Raw genomic sequence first — 18,569 nt, forward strand, 5'->3', positions numbered from 1 at the left:
ATCGCAGTAGACTAATGTTTAACTGTGAACTTTCATTCTGAACAACACAATGAGGTGTACCACTCACAACACTTGAAAATTGATCAGAGTTGCATGTCGGGAATTCAAGTATCGAAATGTCAGTTGCACAAAAGGATGATGAGCAAAACATGACCTCTGCATTCATGATATAATATTTCTTTGAGGGTGGTGCACACGCAACAAACACTTTCGGCCAACAAAGTAAAGTAGGCCCTATCATGTCCTCACATTATTAGATCAGAAACAGACATTCTTTTCATATTTTGTTTTATTAATTAATCGCTAAAATATAAACAACAATGAATTTGAATTAAAACAACGTAAGAAAGTAGAAATGATTAAATGTTCGAAAAATCTATCTATGAAACTAATATTATAACGTCTTCAAATCTCTGCAAGTCTTCATGATCTGTAAAGCAAAATTTATGATATTATGTTATGGTTGTTGATAAATATGCAAGCACTGCTCTGAGCACTACTCTCCTAATGGAGATAGATAATCGTGTAATTGTAATTTGAAATCATAGGGTCAGTAAACTGTATAAAATGCTCTTACTTCATGGACTTTTGTGTAGCGTGAAAAGGTTATGTTCAAATATAACTGACGAGGTGGACCTTTCACATAGAATCGTGTCTCATGGGTTTTCTTGTCAGGATTTTTTTTTAATTTCATACTTGGCTATCTTTGACTGCTAACTCTTTAAAAATGCTTCGAAATTATATCGAAGAATAAGTTTTAGAGTGCATTTACATCTTACCTTAAGGCGGATTAAAACTGGCAGTTGAACTTCTCTTGCGTTATTTTTATTTTCCTCTGGAAATATTGTTTTCTTCTTCATCTGCAATGCAAAAAGAAGACAGGTTCAAATGTTAACAGCGGTTATGATGTATCGGAGATTACAAATTACAGTTCAGATAGCACGAACGTTGATAATATTAATCTTTCATAGCCCTGAACAGGTTAACACCTACATCGAGGGTCGAAGTGCAGTAACTTCCGACTACCGGGGTACTTACTACCGCTACCTCCAAACACGTGTGGCAAAGTGAAGCGGCTCTAACTGTATAGCCGGTCTAACGCGTTATGGCGTATACCATGTTTTTTATCAAACGATCTGAAGAAATATTTAAAAAGGGAATGTACTGATAATCCATGTGGGCAAACGGAGAATAAGAAAGACCCGTTGTGTTCGAAAGATAACGGAACGCAAATGTACCACACTCGCTTGACTATCTACAGTATATACAGCTGTTTCGAATGCGAGAATAAATACAGAGTTACGTAATGTTTCAACTTGACGCAAAGGTGACGGTATGAAGTGCCTTTTGTTGTTGTTTAATCATATCCCTACGAAAGTGAAATGTATTAGTACACATATTCGAGATAAGTAAGCGCACCTGAAACGGACAGGTTTTTTTTCTGGGAAAAGTAATAGCACAACTTTTAGAAGTATGAAGACGATGATGTACGGAGAAAACTTTTGGCTTCAAGAGTAAGATGACGGTAAGAGTGCAGTAGTGAAATCCTCAAGGATCGCATATATGGCCCAAAATGGTTGTTGCATCGTTTCCATTCATCATAATGTGAATGTCTTTGCCATGCATTGCATTGTGATCATTGTCACTCCTATCAGCTCTTTCCAAACGTCACATCAGCTTGGATAATGACTACGTCAAAACCATTTCGCCTACTCAGCACGTGGTGACAAATTGCAATAGAACAATCTTACGGTTCTTTTTTTAAAACCATTCTATCTCATTTTATTAAGAATTGAGTTTTTAAAAATCTATACGTCCCAAAAGCACGGGTGCGTAAACGAGAACGAACGATCGTTGTAAACTACGCGCCTCTTTACGGCAACAGCTCAGCGCTACCCGTCAATATTTTTGCGTAGGTCAGCGGAGCGGAAATCATTGCTCTGGCTCGCGAGAATGGAACGAACAGGAAATGAGTGAGAACTTGAGTCTGCCTCCATTGAAAACCTAGATCTGTTATTTCTTTCGTTCTTGTTTGAGAACGACGTCGCGTTAGATATACTTCATGTTCTAGCGTATCAGAACTGCGAGACGACAGAAACATCTTTAGAACATCCTTTGGCTCACTGATTTTTCTTACACAATAGCCTTTTGATTGTCGGTCGGAGCATTATCTGAGTTGGCTTTTGCACGCAGCCGAACCGGCACACAATTACGCCAAGAAGAGATGGTCGAGTGAGTTATTGTCCGTGGCACTTTGTTCATTTGGTAAGCAATCAATACACCCATAATGCGGACTCAACGCGCGTTACCTACGCGTGACGTCTCAGACGCGCCCACTCTCTCACACACACAGCCTCATCATGGAGGTCTTTCTACCTCCGTGGTCTCATCGACTGGAGAATTTTGCACAGTCGGCCGCGTGTTTGGTAGGCTATTAGTGCTAGTGTATCGGGTGAAATTAATCTGATTTCAACTAGTTGGAACTCATTCTAGTAAATTTCCCATGATCATATGTAATTTAACTGAACGTCCGGCCATGACCTAAATTAACCTTTGCAACAGCGGATATGCACTTGGAGTTCATTCTACTGTTACATTCATTCTATGTCGAGCGATCAAATATACGTGTTACAAGGCCAAAAGATTGAGATTTCTGAATGTAACATGCAGGTAAGAGGCCAATGAAAAAAAGTCACAGGTGATTTTTACAAAACATTATAATTGTTCTGTAACTAAGTGCAACTATTAGATTTAGCAACGATAACTTGCTATAGCACTCCTTGACAAGTTGGAAATTACCAACCAGCTATAAGGTAAGCTATGCTGTGCATTTGATTTCTTCTGATCTTTACTGTTTACTAAGCGGCAAAATAACAACAACCGGACAGTTTGTTGAGTATTGCCTAGAATTAGTGGGATAATTTCTGAACAAAACTGCAAATTGTCTCGCCAGCCAGACCTAGAATCTACAGAACTCATACAAGGAGAAACTGCCAAAGCGATCGTTATGAGTGCCGTACAAGTTCACTTGAAATATATGAAAACTTCTGTGTAATACTCACCGAGTAGGAAAACTGCCAGGTCAACACAGTTGGCAATATTTCTTAACTTTTTAAACATAATCGTCGTTTTTTCATTCACACTTCTTTTCTGTAGTCGACTTGCCACCATTATTGCCAAAGCTGCCGAATAAGAAATATTTTCTAATTCGCAAATAGTAAGCTGGAATGAAAATAAAAATAAGGGACAGAATGTTGATATTATTCACCTCGAATTACTAGGATTATTATGTGCTATCCCCACATTGAAGTAAATTACAGTTTCAATACAATGCTTAAAATCGGAGTGTGAGCCAACTACATGTTTTATGTATGTCCATGCTCGATCTAGTACTGCTATGTTTGAAAGTGTATTCTTCCATTCTTCATATGCCCATTGCCGTTCAACAAGCCAATGGTTGTGCAACTCTGACGGCCTCAAATCATTTCCTATATCGTCAATTACATTCCAATAAGGCAGTCTTGTTTGAAGCTCTCCTACAACCGCACTGTACAATTTTGACATCAATTACTTGGTTCAAGTCGGTGAATTTCTAAAAAATTTTGTAATAGTTTCCATTGTGTCCGTCCTATTTCATACAATCTATTGGACTCTGACAGCCCAGGCCAGATTTTCCTTGCAATTAATTGGACGCCTTTGAGTCTGCGCAGTACTAATTAGTTTCTGCCGTATTCTGTCTCGGTGATTCTGTGTTTCCGGGAGAAACTCCCCTGTATAGCGTTCACCCAACTCACGCGTTTCACAAGGAGAACACCTTTCATCGAGTTCACCAAACTCAAACATTCACAAATCACAGTTATCGAGCACAAATGATCGATTTCGTTGTCTGTCGTACCCGTGTTTTCTGCGGACCCCTTACAAAGAATACGTACGCATTTGTCGGCCGGGGGCATATCGAATGCATTCTTTTCCTCTACCTTCTGATGCATGATGTGCCTGTAATCATTTTATTTGCATACTATAATTCAAATCATACGTAATTTCATGGCAAATATCGTAGATTCTCCGTAAGGATGAAAAGAAAGTTCAGGAGCCATAGATGCAAGGGGTGCGACCTTGATCAGCTGTTTTCGATTCACGATGTTCTGTTTTAATCTTATTCAATAAGTTACTGACAAGTAGGCCGGTATACACAGTCCCACCTCATGTGTTTGGAAACGCGGCTGTTTTCTTTATGCCGGGATAACGATACGGATGAACAACAACTAACACCGTACTTTGCGTTTAGCATGTTATTCGGATGTCAGTTTTGCAATATTTTCAGTTTTTTTCCTGATAGTAATAAAATGGGAAATGAGAGGGCTAAAAAGTTTCCTGCTCAGCCATATCATTCACGTTTAACATTGAGGATCAGAAATGCATGGAAAATGATTAATCTCAGACAATAAAGACAATTTGATAACACCAATTGCACTATCATTTGAACACTTCAACAATTGCCGAAATCGTAGAGTTATCGTCAGGCAAACTTGTTTTGTCATTTCCAAAATTATGGAAATATGGCGTACGCATTTGTGACTACCGACATCATGAAAACAAATATAATCTATCCATTACGTACGTACCGTAAGTGCATGTGTGTTGTGGCGATCGTATGCATATCAGTGTCATTCTAATGTTAGCTAACTGTTTTTAAGATGTGTATGGTTAAACTTTTTCGATGATTGTTGGTAACACCGTGGACGTACCAGGTACGTCCATGATACGGCAGTAGTCACTGTGAGCAAGTACCTTTCAGGTACCTTTGAATTTGTTTTCGGGGAGATGTGCAGCAATTCTGTTATAGTCGGAGGAACAAGCACACACCTCCATGTCTTAAGCAGCGGAGCTTTATCGGCCGCTCAGTTGTATCATGGTGGTACCTCCATGTTTGTATGAAATAACTGTATTACAATAAGTAGAAGCTTCACAACCCATAAACACGGTTTCTCTATCAGAGGGGCCGTACCACAACAGACCACTGGAGTCCGAAAATACGTTAGGTGAGGGCTTTGTTACTATGCGGGAGTTTGGTACGTCCATGACTGGGATCAGCGTATACTCCAGATGTCGCCAATCACTTCCAAAGAAAACCTGTAGGCAGTGTGCTATTTAAGTTTGAAAAAAGCAAATTGTAAATCACTTACTTTTCCCGACAAATACTCTGTGGACAGATCTTCATAAGCTGCCTCTGTGAGATGGACTTCTGTAACGTGGATCATCTTGAGAGAGAGGTGGTTGTAATGACAGATTTGTGCCATGGTTGGAGCTGCACGGTTGCCACTCCGGACATGCAGACAAGCCGACGTCAGCTGGATCATACCAGCCAATCGCTTGCAAACTCCACTTTGTTTTTCCGACTTTCCTGATTAACACCTTTTTTCATTGCTCCTGATATCTCTAAATCTGCATTAATTGCAAGAGCTTCGGCATGCTGTTCTGTTTACTTTCCCATGACATCAAACGAATTACTTCCAATGCGCGAAAGACAAGTATTTGATTGCAAACTCTGACAAAACAATGGCTACGATACCACAGTGTACACAGGCCGAGGATTCCAGGAAGGAATGTACAGGGCATAATACTCTTTGCTCACAGCCCTAGTAAAAACTTTTTCACAAAACACTACTCACGACCAGTATGTACGCTTACCGAACTAAAACCAAGTATATTTTACCTTCAAGACTTTGCAGAGTGATTCTTCCAAATGTGCACACTCTTTTTTATACGCGCAGCACCATAAATATTCGCCACTCAGCCGCGGAGTACACATTTTAATCACTTCAGGTCAAATGTCGGTTTTCTAATATTCTTTCAGGAAATTTTCTGCAACAATTCAGGAACAATGCGCCAAGGGGACAGGTATGCAGACTCGCAAATCTTTACACTACACTTTATTGTGCAACGTGTGGACTCATCACATGTAGTAATTAAAGTTTTCGCCGGCTTATTTTTTATAAAAAGTTAAGAGTTGACATAGGGATGGCAGAATTTTGAAATTAAGGTTTCGGCAAGTATTAGGAATTATTAGACATTTTCTCGTAACAATTTTTTGCGAAATGACCCTAGATCTTTTTTTTTTATTTCGAAAGGGTACGATTCGGTCATCGCGCTCAGTCCTAAATAAGTATAAATAAACATTTTCCGCCATCTTTAATAGTTGGTTGACCGTGACATTACAAAAATGCACAGCACTTTGTAACCAGGTGAAGATATTGTCACAATCACTGTCCCTCCATGGCATAGGTGGAGGGACTATAGCGTAATTAATGAAGTTGACGGGCGACACCAACTTCTAAATTTTCGTTTTGAAGAGATATTACATTATCAATTTTTTAAATTTAATAAACAATATGAAGTTTATGACAGTTTAAAAATCACGAATTTGTCTTTATACTTCAGTTCGCTTTACATTGAACCACCTCCGACCACTTCCACATACACCATATTGGTCGCTTTCTACAGACTTGATTGCACAATTTTTATAAATCGGATATTTACCATCTAGTATCGAAGTTTGACAAATCAGCAATTTAAGGACTCTAATATTGATACTAGACGATATTAGAATGACTGGCCTTGTTCCTCGACAAACCGGGTCTATGAAATCGCTGATATTTATCGACGATTTTGGACTAAGATATCGATATAGACGAAACCAGAATGACTAACTTTGTACGAGTCGGTACAGCGGGTCTGTGGAATCGCAGGTAAGGATCTGACCCAGCCAATATTTATCGTCGATATTTACCATACATTTATCGGCGATTTCAGAACTCTTAATATATCGATACTAAAATGACTTGCTTCAATTGTACGTCGGCACGTCGGGTTTGTGAAATCGCAAATACAGATCTAACCCAGCCTGACTCCATAAAACTAGCTTTCTCTTCGACGCTAGACGATCATAGATTTGTCAAATCGCGGGTAAATATCGGATTTATCGGAGAGTTCACCACATTACATATATTTCCGAGCTCGACTTCTGTGACTTACTCAAACTTCGATACGAGACAAAACTATATTTGTCAAATCGAGGTTTAATATTAAATATATACCGGTAATTTCACCACCATTACAGGTTTTGCCAGACCAATCTAAATTCCATATTGTATAGTCTAGTAGCCCGATATCATGTAAACGTGCAAAGACGCAGTGTCCTCAGATTACCGGCCAGTGTCTTGCTGTATTTGAACACAGACCCTCTATCTACTGTGTCCTGTCGCTATGCAACTGTGGTGAACTTAGATGGTTAATGACCCGCTGACAGTCTGTACTTGGCTACTTGAAGTCCTTATCCATTGGTCCCCTTTTTGACAGTAACTGCCTAAAAGTAGGTAAATTTGGAGTGTATACATTTGGGTGGTACACACCCACTGTGAAATGTTTTGGAGTAAACCCACTCCAACCCCATTACGTTTAATGTTGTACCGTGTGCGCCTCTGTCACTGTACTGGTCTTCAGATAGCATTTCTTAAACTGAAGTCGTGATGCAATATTCGTAGTCGCAATTATCCCGAAATAACAGGTTCTGTCAGATGTATTTGACTGTTGATTTACCGCGATATCACTTCAAACATCACGATAAGTCAATTCTACCGGTATACCGTTAGTTTATGCCGCAAAGTGAAGCCGCAACATGGCATACGGTAGAAAGAAAAATGCAAACTGAAATAACCTGAAATCACAAACTTAAATAATGTGTACATCAAATTCAAGGTCTCTCTGTATCTATCTGTCTATCTATCTATCTATCTATCTATCTATCTATCTATCTATCTATATATGTATATGTGTGTGTGTGTGTGTGTGTGTGTGTGTGTGTGTCACAACGGTTACACAGCCTCCAGCTGACATATCGGCTATACCGGTACATACCGATGGCAGCAACACTGAATGACACCAGCGATGTACTCGCAGGGCTACTCCTATACGTACCGGTATGGTACTGGACTATCGGTGCATACCCTGTTCACCGAAGGAAACGAAATGAACTTAGTGAACTACAGTCTTCGGTATAATCAATTGCATTTTACGGTCTACATTTTTAAAGAAAGCATTTCCTGTATGGCTGGCTTACTGGGTTGGCCGGGTAGACATAGGCATGTAACAGGTACAGTGAAACAGATACACCGGCACACCAAACATAACAACCACGTCATCGTTGTCAAAAAACGTTTTTGTATTGGGTCACAATATTTCTCCAAGTCTGTTGGCATTTAAATATCATAACACAATAAATTGGCGGATTAAAATTAAACCATACTGTCGCTGTGAAGTGGTAGGCTGTTGCATAGATCGTGAGCAAAGCCGAAGTCACGCGACGTACACGCAGGGCTTGTGCTACAATACCGTACCGGACTACCGGTTCTGATACACTCTGTGCACCAAATGAATTGAAAAACTAACCTGGTTTATACTCTAAAATGTTGTCGACTGACTTTCGTGGACAAAAGACACACAAGGTCTAATGTTCATTCGACCACTCAGTTCTTAAAACATGAACAGTAACAGATAGTGCGTTGACATGGCCGTTGAGAGTTCAGGCCTTCCGCGGTACGAAAACACGACAGATGCATGCTTCGATGGGACTATTTTTTCAATCAAAAGACAACTATCGAGTGTTCATTGAACGACCACCAAAATTCAACATATAATGTTTTATTAACTATTTCCTTCTCAGTTGGGCGCGTTTAAATGTTGTGAAGTGTTCTGAATTAAAATGGATAATGCCAGAGTCACAGAACATGAAAGAGAACCACTTTAGCCACTGAAGCACTTCCCCTCCATTTTGCATAGTTAGTATACTACGGTATACTATACTATACTAGTAATAACATAATCCTCAAAATTAACATTTCATGTAATGTTCACATAATTCTGCCTTCCTGGTAGTGATTGATTTCTAACAGTTTAATATTCCTGAGAAATTAGTGTCCTTGAATAAATATCGCGCACTTCCACTCAACTGGGACAAAAACAATACCGGTAGTAGCGTCACGAAGTACTAGCACGGGATGCCAAATTTAAATCCACAAAGTCACAAATATTTCTCCAAAAAGGGGAAGCTGCCTGCTACCTCACCACGGTCACTCATTCTCTCAGTGAGAGAAACTCTAGTGTATCACTAGCTATAGGTTCAGCCACGGGGCTCTGTATCCAATAAACAAGTTGAAATTCTACATTCACAATTCAACGACGTTTCGCATTTCCGTAGAATAACGACAGAAAAACGAACCTAACATTAGTCAAAACGTGTTGTAGAACTTTGCAATTTACACAACACTCTGAAAGAAATAAAACTTCAATTCAAGACTTGTCACAGCCATACCGAGGTGTATCATATGCAGACCCACTTTGAATGACACACGTGACATACTCGCACGATACAGTACCGGACTACTGGTTCTGATATGCGCTTTAAAACGAGAAAACGAGATACTTCAGTCGATGTAAGCCTAAATTCTAAAATCTTGTCGCCTGTCATTTCAAGGTGAAATAATAGGTATTCTACTTTTCTGGCTAAGCGGTACGGTACGGTAGACGTGAAAGGAATATACCGTACCGGTACACACATCATAACAGCAATGTTCTTCGCTGATAGAGCGCATGACGCGTTTTTATCGTACACCATTTTTTATTGTTATCGACCATGATGTAGACGTTTCATCATGCGTGTGTGAAAAATTGTGAAAGGTTATTTACGAATTACCTGGATTCCTGTCTGCGGAATACATCGATGTTATATTACAAGTATTACAACGGAATGAAAATTCACCAGGCGCAGCACAAATGCCAGAAATTGTAGTTTATCATCATAATTTACCATAAATTAACCGGTTGTGGATTGATCACCGTCACTTACCGGTTAAAGGGTTAGATGCCAGGCTTTATCGACAAAAGACGTATTAAATCTTGTTTGGTTTTCCCTGTGTTGATGTAAAAAGTGCTGTTCTCAGATAAAAGGTCAAATAGCGTCAAATAACACCGAAAGTCTTTGTTCTGCGCGTCAATTTATATTGGACTCCGTGTCCTCTAATACCGAAATTTGCTTTGCCACGAAACTCGACTGAATACACGCAAGTGTAACTATACTACCTGTCTACCCTGTAAGTGCCCGAAGTCATAATAACAGTGGCGGTATATTATATTATGTCAACATTTAACTTCGCAAAGTTCAACAGAAATGAAAAATATCGTTAAATTACTTTGATCTTTACTTCATGGGAACACCAAATAAAACGTGCGGCAAAGTCTTACAATATCAGCCATGTGTAACGCAGTCTCAAGTGCCATCGACAAGTAAAGCGTCGTCGGACTCAGCCTGAAAGGCAGTTATGGAAACTTCGAAAGGGTTGTGATACAAACAAACTTTATGTGGTCCATTCCCTGAGTAATCGGGTAATGTACGTCTTTGTTGCGTGACGACCAGGTGCCGCACACATCGGTATCTTTGAATTCCAAGTGACACTTGTCTGCAATGATGGCCATGTTGCTTACTATGTGTGACATTTTCTAGTTTCCTTTGACGTTACATGAAATCCAAGTGCTCAGTATTATGCATTGTTTGAAAGTCAACATCCTCAATATCGATACTCGTATATTTCCATACCGGTACGCGCAGCACTTTACAAAGCGAAACACGCGATATCCGCACGCGGCTATACCTACTGGCTCAAGGCAGCGACGACCTTGAATGACCTTTCGCGTATACCGTACGTACCGGTACAAATCTAGTGGGCAGTGCATCCACATTGCCTAAAGACCTATCTTATTTTGGTGCACTTTTGACGCTTATAAGAACCACAATGTCAGAGAAACAATCTTTTGCAAGTGCCCAACCTAATGCTAAGGAGCATATTCATTAGAGAGCGCCAGTACTGCTTTGGCAAGTACAATGTGTCATTTGGTACCATGGTAACAATCACAAGTTACAGAGTCTAAGAATTTGTAATAATCATGAACTTGAAATGATGTCAACTTTTCAGCACTGGGTGTGAAAATTATGTTGTTCATTTTAAATTTATTGTAGAGCCGACTCGGTGACGTCACAATTAATGGCGTCACACTTCAGTTTGAGCCTGCTGTATAACGCGCTTTAATATATTGATGAGAAAATAGGCCAGTGTTCGTCATTCCAGAGTTTATTCTTGATTACATACTGGTACGTTTGTAGACTTGCCTATTCTGCCAACAACTATACCGACATCTCCTGGGCATCGTTTAGGTTCGTGTTTCACGCGGAAATGTGTCGAGGACAATGCGGTATAACGAGGTGAACTTATGATAGCACTCCTCAGAAAGTTAGCGCATTGTACCGTACACACTTGTGCACACCCATTGTATGCACTTGAAAACAGTGCTAGTCATGCAGAATGCGAGTGATTGTATGCTTGTTTTTTCTACTATGGGCTATTCTGAGCCTTTTATTTTGAAGGATGCCCTGTCACGTAAATGTGGGACGCAACATCACAGTACGCAATAATAAAACTCACTTTGAAGGCATTTATTTGTTTGTAGACCCACTCACCTTTCGAGCTAGACTTGGTTCAAGTCTGTGATTTGTGAATGTTTGAGTGGAGTGGACGCAATGATTTGTATTCTGCTTTCATGTGAAAGGCGCGCGTGAGTGGACGCGATGAGTAGGGTGAACGCGATAAGTGGAGTGAACGCTATGATACAGCGAAGTTTCACCCGGAATCACATACGGCAGAAACTAACTCACTACTGCGCAGACTCAAACGTGACGCACTCAATCGCTGGGAAAACCTGGCGTGAGCTGCCAAATTCTGGATAGGTTTGTACGAAATAGGAGAGACACAAGGGAAACTATTATAAATGATTTTATTTTTTTATAATTCATCGACTTGAACCAAGTCTACTTTCGAGCCTGAACTTCATAAAATTCTTTTCTGCTAAAGACGTGATCATCAAACTTCAATACCCTCAGCAGTTTACTGATATATTTTTTTCCTCATATTTGTACAGGTTAGGAAGTCCACAACCAATTGATGTACGTAAACTAAAATTCACACGACAAATAAAGTCCACTACAATGACATGTAATATGAGCATGTAACGCAAAAAATCACGACATAGTGAAAACTGCATGCTTTAGTTTGATATCGGAAAGTTGGCTATAGGGCTGACAATGTCTTTAAATGACGCGAGTATTGTCCGTTGTAGATAACACGCATCCAGTGTTGCATACTTGCATTGTCATTGACTTTGTTTGGAGTATGTTGGTCTCTTATGGAGAGTAGACGAATTTTCACAGATAAAACCACATTGAAATAATTGTGTTATCCAGATTATGTACTTTTTAAAACAAAGGTAGCAGGTCAGAATTTTACATCATTTGTATTAATTTATTAGTATTTTCAAAATCTTACGTCGAGCGATTTAGCGTTCACTAGTTCTTTCTTAACATAGTTTGCGCATCGCATGTTGTTAAAACACAGTAAAAGCCTAATACTAATATAATATATTTGAGTGCCATGAAAACTAAACTAACTCATAACAATTCTTCTACAGAAGACTGAGGTGCTTATCACTGACCACATTCAAGGTTTGAGAGGATGAGTTATTGTCCTTATGTTAATAATTCCCCATCCTAATTTAGCTGAAATATTGAATTCAAAAATCTGCGTGTGATGCAAGTAAATAAATTGCACATTGTTTCTGCGTTGGTAGATATCCAATTATCAGGATCACACAGAGCTTAAGTAGATTCAGCATATATCGCAGCACACGGACAGACAGACCATCATGGCATCCTCAGCACGTGGCAGGGACAAGGGAAAACTGCGACATACCTTCTCATTTTAGTCGGTATACCACATGGACAAATCGAGCGCCTGCGGACAAGGAGTCACAGTTGACATTAGGCCTATCATTGTCGTTTTCGCTTGAGAATGAGATGGTTAGGTAAAGTTTGATTATGACATTTGATGACATTTTACATTTACAAGGGCAAAGGAAATCTAAGATTATCGGCTATCTCTACAAAGAATCGATACTCCGAGCTGTACCACCACTAAAAGCAAGAGAAGTGTTTTATGTCAAGTGTTGGTCAGATCCACAGTAATCGAAAGTAGGATCGAAAGAACAGCTTCGTTTATTCCGAGTTCATCGATATGTAGGGTTTTGGCGGAAATTCGGGGTAAATGTTGCAAATGCATTAAACACTTCACAAGCTTTGAGGTAAAAACTTTGAGAAACGTAAAACTTAAAAGAGAACACTGAATCCCCAGTCTGCACCGCTGATAGGGCTTTACGTTTGCGGAGAACGGAAGTACCAAAATAGTTACTTACTCATAATTTACACATTCAATTTTTGATTACATCTGTACTACCATAATGGTGTTTTAATCTTAATTCAATGGTCTTAACCGCCATGCAAATATTCAACTGTTGTCGAGACAAAGGACAAATGAAGAGAACTGCCTTGTACATAGGAAAGCCAATAGACAAAAACATGTTTTTTCTCTAGTTCATGTTCCTCCTCTCTTTCTGCCTTATTTACCTTCATGCTCCCTCTACCTTCATGTCACCATGTATATTACCAATCTCATCAAATTTTTGAACGCAGGCGCAACAGGTATCGTTTCGATGGGAATAAAGTAGCTTGCACTCACAAAATATTATGCGCAATTCAATGAATGGCCGTGAGAGAGGAGTGGATTATTGCCATTACGTTATCGCAGACCACGGGCACGACCTCACATAATAGACAGGAAAAGGCAACAGCACATCCAAATCTAATGTTATACTGTCACCGTACTGTTAATAGCATAATGAGGGACCGTGATAGAATGAGCTGTGCTGAACCCGGTACACGTAAGAATAGCGGACTGGCTCCCGAGTCGCTTGGCTTGTCTTGTCAGAGCAGGTTGTGTGTGGGGCAAGGGCGTTCACTCCACGATCGTAGCACCAGCCTGTACCTACCATTTAGCCTGAAAGTCTGCAGAAGTTCATTCCTTCAATTTACTCTGTCTTGATATTTATATGACCACAGACTTGGAGCTACTCTTTGAGAATAGTCAAAATGTTAAAAAAATGCCGGATGTGACCTCTCTATTACTAACTGCCAACCATATAGAACCGTTGCGATACTCTGCTGCTGATAACGACTGACGTCGGGCCTGTCGCTCACTCACTAGAGAGGAGCAGAGAGGAGCGTTCATGAGTAGAGTTGAACACGTTGCCGTCATGCCCGGAAGTGCCAAAGTTTGTTAAATTCTCTGTTGAAATGATGAGGCTAAAGTAATATTTGTTGGGGCGAGGAGGGGGTTCAGCGTTAACTCACAACTTTGGAAGGCAAACGGTTAAAAAAGACAAAATGTTACGCTGTCGAGTTTTATATTTCCTCGGTCCATGCTTGGTTTATGTCAGTAGAGTATTACGTGTTAGCTCAAACTCAAGTATAGCGGTGGAAATCCCCGCCTTTTCGCCTTACACCACAATGTGACATTGTGTAATCGTTTTATAACAACATTTGTAAAACTAAATTTCTTAAAGATTAGGAGGTAGGCTGCGCGGTAAAGTCCTATTCAAATAACATGTTTTCTTCTAAACTTACGCGCGCAGGAATGCAAAACAAACATTGAATTACTTCGGACTTTGAGTGTTTGCTTAAACTTCATTAGCCTCTTCAAATTCATGGGTCCTTTGACTGCTTGATAATCATATGATCTTACAGATTATGCAATGATTATATGCTCCTTGATTATACGTTTTCATTTTGAACAGCAAACATTGATAAGTTCGCCGACATCCATCGTAGATCATGGTCCCTCAACATACAGCCTGTTGCAGAATATGCTGCTTGTGCGCTGCAGTTTGATGCCGTTTAAAGCACAACCACCCCTAGACTTGGTTCAAGTCGGTGAATTTCTAAAAAAATATTTTGTAATAGTTTCTCTTGTGTCTCTCCTATTTCATACAAACCTATTTGGACTTTGACAGCCATGACCAGGTTTTCCTTGCTATTAATTGAACGCGTTACCTTTGAGTCTGCGCAGTACTGAGTTTCTTCCGGATTCCGGGAGAAACTCAACTGTATATAGAGTCCACCCCACTCATTGCGTTTACCCACCACTCACGCGTTTCACATGAAAGCAAAACACAAATTCACCGAACTCAAACAGTCACAAATCACAGACTTGAAGCAAGTCTATGTTAAAGTCCATCCATAAGCAGACAGACTGTGATTTCCATAAGCAGACAGACTGTGGTTTCAGCTATCGGCTACAGTGTTTGTTCAACAAAGCAAATTAACACGGTATCGGCGGACTTCTTTGATCGAGTTGATGGGTTAGTTTTAAAGCTTCTAATTTGCGTTCGTTTGTACCATCACGTGACGGAGGGACTGTATACTGTGGACACAATTTCATCGGACTCACTCAAGCCGCTGCAAGCATTATTCTCACTAGCCATCACCAGTAACAGCCTACCGAGGAACACCAATTACATATAGAGTCATCTTCAATTTGTTACGCCAGGTAGGTGATTTTTCTTATGTACACTTTTGTTTGACTGAGACTTTTTACGGTTGGTCGTGATTTAGTAATAGTAGTAGTGAAGCGGAGGCGAAGGCTAGTCAAGCCCAAGTATATAAGCATAGACTTTGACGTCAAGGTTATCAGAGAGAAAAGAATGGCACTAAAAGGTAGCGCAGAGTCAAAAACGTACGAAATCAACCACCAAACTTTTAACAACATTGTATTAGCCGCTCGGACAAATCTTTCAGCTACATTCAAATATTTTCTTTTGTCACTGAATTTATTTACTAAATGGGTTATTTTCACGATAATTCACGGTTTTTATGAGATGTCCCACCCTCGCATATCCCTTTCTTTTTCACTGCCAAGACTCGGCCTTCGCCACACAAGCTTACCAACACCAAAAACCTCTAATTTAAGTTAAGACGAGAGGAGGAGAGAGCTCCTTGACAACCATCCACACAGAGTTTGACATATGCCTTTCTACGAGCTATTTCCTACTTGCACCAGAGCTGTGTTCAGGTTTCCTGCGATCTGTGCGATAACCATACCCCTAACTGCCGCGGCAATATATATTTCTGACAGCGAAAACCGGCACTTGTATTATATATTTAAGCAATAAAGCACATCCAGCGATGGTATACCACGAGATTTTGACCAGTTCACTACATATATACACGAGCGATAGCGAGTGCATATATGAAGTGAAATGGTCAAAATCGAGTGGTATACCGTCGCTGGGTGTGCTTTATTGCTATTATATCGTAACAGTATATTGAAATTCTGGCATGGAACGTCATAAGAGGACTTTTTCTCAAGCTAAGAGCTAGGGCGCATGTCTGCCGTGGTATATCGCCAATATACCACGGTTCTTTTCGCGTCTCGACCAATCAGATCGCTGTATTTGCACCATCAATATACTGGTATGATATAATAGGCGATAATCTTGCTAAACTTTGTTTCAGCATCAAAATCGGTGTTTTCTAGCCTGCCAAATTTCGATGCGCAGTTTTGAAAAGTTCAGTCTTTGAATCTCTCAGTTTGGTTTGTTTCTATTTCCGTTTCTTTTATGACAAAGCTGACGCTTTCTTGTCCCTTTTGCGACTTTCGTATCTCCTTCACCCTCCGACACTTTTTATACCCCCCCCCACCATTCCCCAAAGTAATATTGTTTCCCTGTGGGCCACAACGCTCCGTTCAATGACATTGCTTGCTTGGGGACAGAATAGCTCCACCTTACTTAACTGGGTCTGTAGTGGGGATCGGTGGCATAATTAGGTGTGAACATTGCTTGTGTGGCGCCGTGTAAATATAGACAGTGTACAGCCAGTATCGCAGTCAAAAGCACCGCTGTTTATTCCTTGTATTAGGTACTGGCGAGGAAATCAGTGATACTTAGCTTCAACATTGTGCCCTGTTGACAAACTCAGCGTTAATTACTGTCGATAAATTAATTACAATAATTTGCCTTTTTAAAGTGAAGAGTTAGCCGAGGACGAATTTTTGCGTTGATGCGTGTGTCCGGCCAATCCAAGCCGTACGTTGTAAAGTTCGGATCCGACTGCACCGACTGAAAATTGAGTGGATTTACGCATCTTATATCAAGGCCAAAATATACTTCTTGTTTGGTCGACCAAAGGCGTAAGTTGACTAACCGCTGCCAATGTTGGTTAAATTCTCCCTCCATGGTAACATCCTACAAATGCCCAGTTCATCCACAGCCGGTGTGGTTGAAAGGCTGTGGTAAAACATTTATTTGAGGTTTTAACATTTGAAAGTACATCAGCCTACATGTCTTACAACAGCTCGTTCTTGTACACACATTTTAGCAATTTTAGTTTAATTTTTAACTTTTCCCACGCAGCATCAAAGCATGGTCAAGCCAAGTGTTCATACGAAAATGGAAGTTATACGGCTTTGGAGAGCTGGAATGGGAACGATGGCCATAACTAGACACATAAAGAGAAGTGTACAGATTTGTAGAGGGACTGTTGGTTCTATTATTAAACGCTTCAAAGAAAACAAAGGATTTGCCGAGAAACACCGAAGTGGACGGCCCAGTGTATTGACACAGGAAATGAAGAATTTCATCGATGATAAAATGACGCAAAACGATGAGTTAAAAGGGTCCGACCTGAAACGCTTGCTGGACAATGAATTCGGCACAAATATTAATGAAAGAACTGTCAGGATGGCAAGGCAGAAGTTAGGATGGACACGGCACAGAACGAAGTATGGACAGTTGATTAGGAGAGAGAATCAAGTCAAAAGAGTTGCCTGGTGCTTGCAAGCAATACGAAACAAAGATAACTTTGACAATGTCATCTGGACAGATGAATCTTGCATACAACTTGAAAAGCACGCAAGGTTCAGTTACCGAAAGAAAGATCAACCTGTGAAGAGGAAAATGAAAGCAAAACATGTACCAAAAATAAACGTATGGGGCGCTATATCTAGAAGAGGAACGGCAGATATCGTAATATTTAAAGAGAATGTAAATTCAAATATATATACTCAAATTTTGACCAAATCAGCCGTTCCTTTTCTGGAGGAGATTTTTCCATATGGCCATCGTTTTCAGCAAGATTCAGCGCCAGCTCATACAAGCAGATTTACGAAAGCCTTTTTCAGTAATAACTCAATTGATGTAATGGCATTTCCGCCACAGAGCCCTGATTTAAATCCCATTGAAGATGTGTGGGGGGACTTGAAAAAGTATGTGCGGGAAACAGCAAAACCCGATACTCTCAACGACTTGGTTACAGCCATTAAAGAATTTTGGGCTACAAAAGTCACTCCACAATACTGTGAAGCACAAATTGACAAACTTTATTCAAGAATCCCCAAAGTGATAGCAAGTAGGGGACAAAACATAGATGCTTAGGGAGAACACCTATTACTTGGCTAAATTGTATTGAAAAGTAATAGTTTGCCGTCTTTTTTTGTAGATACCTTTGGAATGACTTCGTTTATTTCGACCGAGTGACGATTAAGAGAGCCTGAATGCTCAATTTAAATTTAATCTTA

The 18,569-nt window shown here is 40.0% G+C and overlaps 2 protein-coding genes and 1 long non-coding RNA gene across 3 annotated transcripts in view; all 3 read right to left on the minus strand.

Moving 5' to 3' along the window:
- Positions 1–18,569, minus strand: part of LOC139125649 (uncharacterized) — a 176,630-nt gene that overhangs the window by 121,929 nt on the left and 36,132 nt on the right. The window lies entirely within an intron of this gene.
- Positions 1–18,569, minus strand: part of LOC139125644 (coiled-coil domain-containing protein 191-like) — a 218,719-nt gene that overhangs the window by 112,743 nt on the left and 87,407 nt on the right. The gene's annotated exons all lie outside the window — the stretch shown is intronic.
- Positions 272–5,393, minus strand: LOC139125588 (uncharacterized). Its single transcript, XM_070691690.1, has 4 exons — positions 5,187–5,393; positions 3,063–3,222; positions 780–860; positions 272–430 (listed from the first exon to the last, which is right to left on the minus strand). The coding sequence occupies exons 1-3, from the start codon at positions 5,358–5,360 to the stop codon at positions 826–828; spliced, it is 369 nt and encodes a 122-aa protein (XP_070547791.1). The 5' UTR covers positions 5,361–5,393; the 3' UTR covers positions 272–430; positions 780–825.

Source organism: Ptychodera flava (assembly GCF_041260155.1).
Source record: "Ptychodera flava strain L36383 chromosome 3 unlocalized genomic scaffold, AS_Pfla_20210202 Scaffold_25__1_contigs__length_14229661_pilon, whole genome shotgun sequence".
NCBI classification, from domain to species: domain Eukaryota; kingdom Metazoa; phylum Hemichordata; class Enteropneusta; family Ptychoderidae; genus Ptychodera; species Ptychodera flava.

What these genes read in the sequence shown, in the direction of transcription:
- LOC139125588 (XM_070691690.1), bottom strand. Translation starts at nt 5,360, where the DNA reads ATGATCCAGCTGACGTCGGCTTGTCTGCATGTCCGGAGTGGCAACCGT. An exon ending in CAGAGTATTTGTCGGGAAAA is followed by an intron (nt 3,223 to 5,186) that starts GTAAGTGATTTA and finishes TTTTCATTCCAG; the next exon opens with CTTACTATTTGCGAATTAGA. An exon ending in CCTGGCAGTTTTCCTACTCG is followed by an intron (nt 861 to 3,062) that starts GTGAGTATTACA and finishes TTTGCATTGCAG; the next exon opens with ATGAAGAAGAAAACAATATT.